The sequence below is a fragment of the Seriola lalandi genome, unplaced genomic scaffold (genome assembly GCF_002814215.2).
Source record: "Seriola lalandi dorsalis isolate HSWRI2012SDOR001 ecotype SW California unplaced genomic scaffold, Sedor1 jcf7180002052615, whole genome shotgun sequence".
NCBI classification, from domain to species: Eukaryota; Metazoa; Chordata; class Actinopteri; order Carangiformes; family Carangidae; genus Seriola; species Seriola lalandi.
The window spans coordinates 1-623 of NW_019523168.1; the positions used below are offsets into that span (position 1 = coordinate 1).

At 45.1% G+C, this 623-nt stretch overlaps 1 protein-coding gene across 1 annotated transcript in view; it reads right to left on the bottom strand.

The window, feature by feature from the left end:
* Positions 1–12: 12 nt before the first annotated feature.
* Positions 13–623, bottom strand: part of LOC147819511 (uncharacterized) — a 3,033-nt gene continuing 2,422 nt past the window's right edge. The window contains exon 4 of the mRNA XM_087172398.1: positions 13–493. Coding sequence (XP_087028524.1) covers positions 112–493 — 382 coding nt within the window. The 3' untranslated portion in view covers positions 13–111. The remainder of the gene's footprint in view (positions 494–623) is intronic.

The window sequence follows — 623 nt, forward strand, 5'->3', positions numbered from 1 at the left end:
GCTGCTGACACACTCCCCGGCGACGTTATTACACCCACACAATCCAATGTAATCCAGTGCATCACTTCTGTCACAATATTTTCTTCTTTTACATCATATTAAAATGTGCTTTTAATAATCTTCCATCCACTCATATCTGTAAATGAGAAAAACATCATTAACTCCTGTTGATATAAAGCAGTCCATCATCACCAGTGATAAACATGTGATTGAACTGACACATCTGTATCGGATGGTATGAGATTTTTTTTTTTTTTTTAAAGGTGTTCCTAATAAAGTGTGAACTTCCATGTATCCACACTGATTATTAAACTGTGCACCGCGTCGTCTCACATCTGTCAGCTGCGGCGGGAAGACTCCCAGGTCGTCGGTCACGGAGCCTCGTAGACCGGCTCCCGGTGCGGCCGTGGCGTTGGCCGCCGGTCCCGAGTTCTTCCCCCTGATGGAGGCAGGAGACCGGTTCTCCACACAGCTACAGCTCAACTCCTCCTGGCTGAGACACACAGAGAGACAACAAGGTTAAATGTCGGTGACCGATACAGCTACACTCCAGTTTATACATGAGCGACAGAAGCAGACAGTATTTAAGAATCACACCTTTTCATGAGTCATTTGTTTGTTTT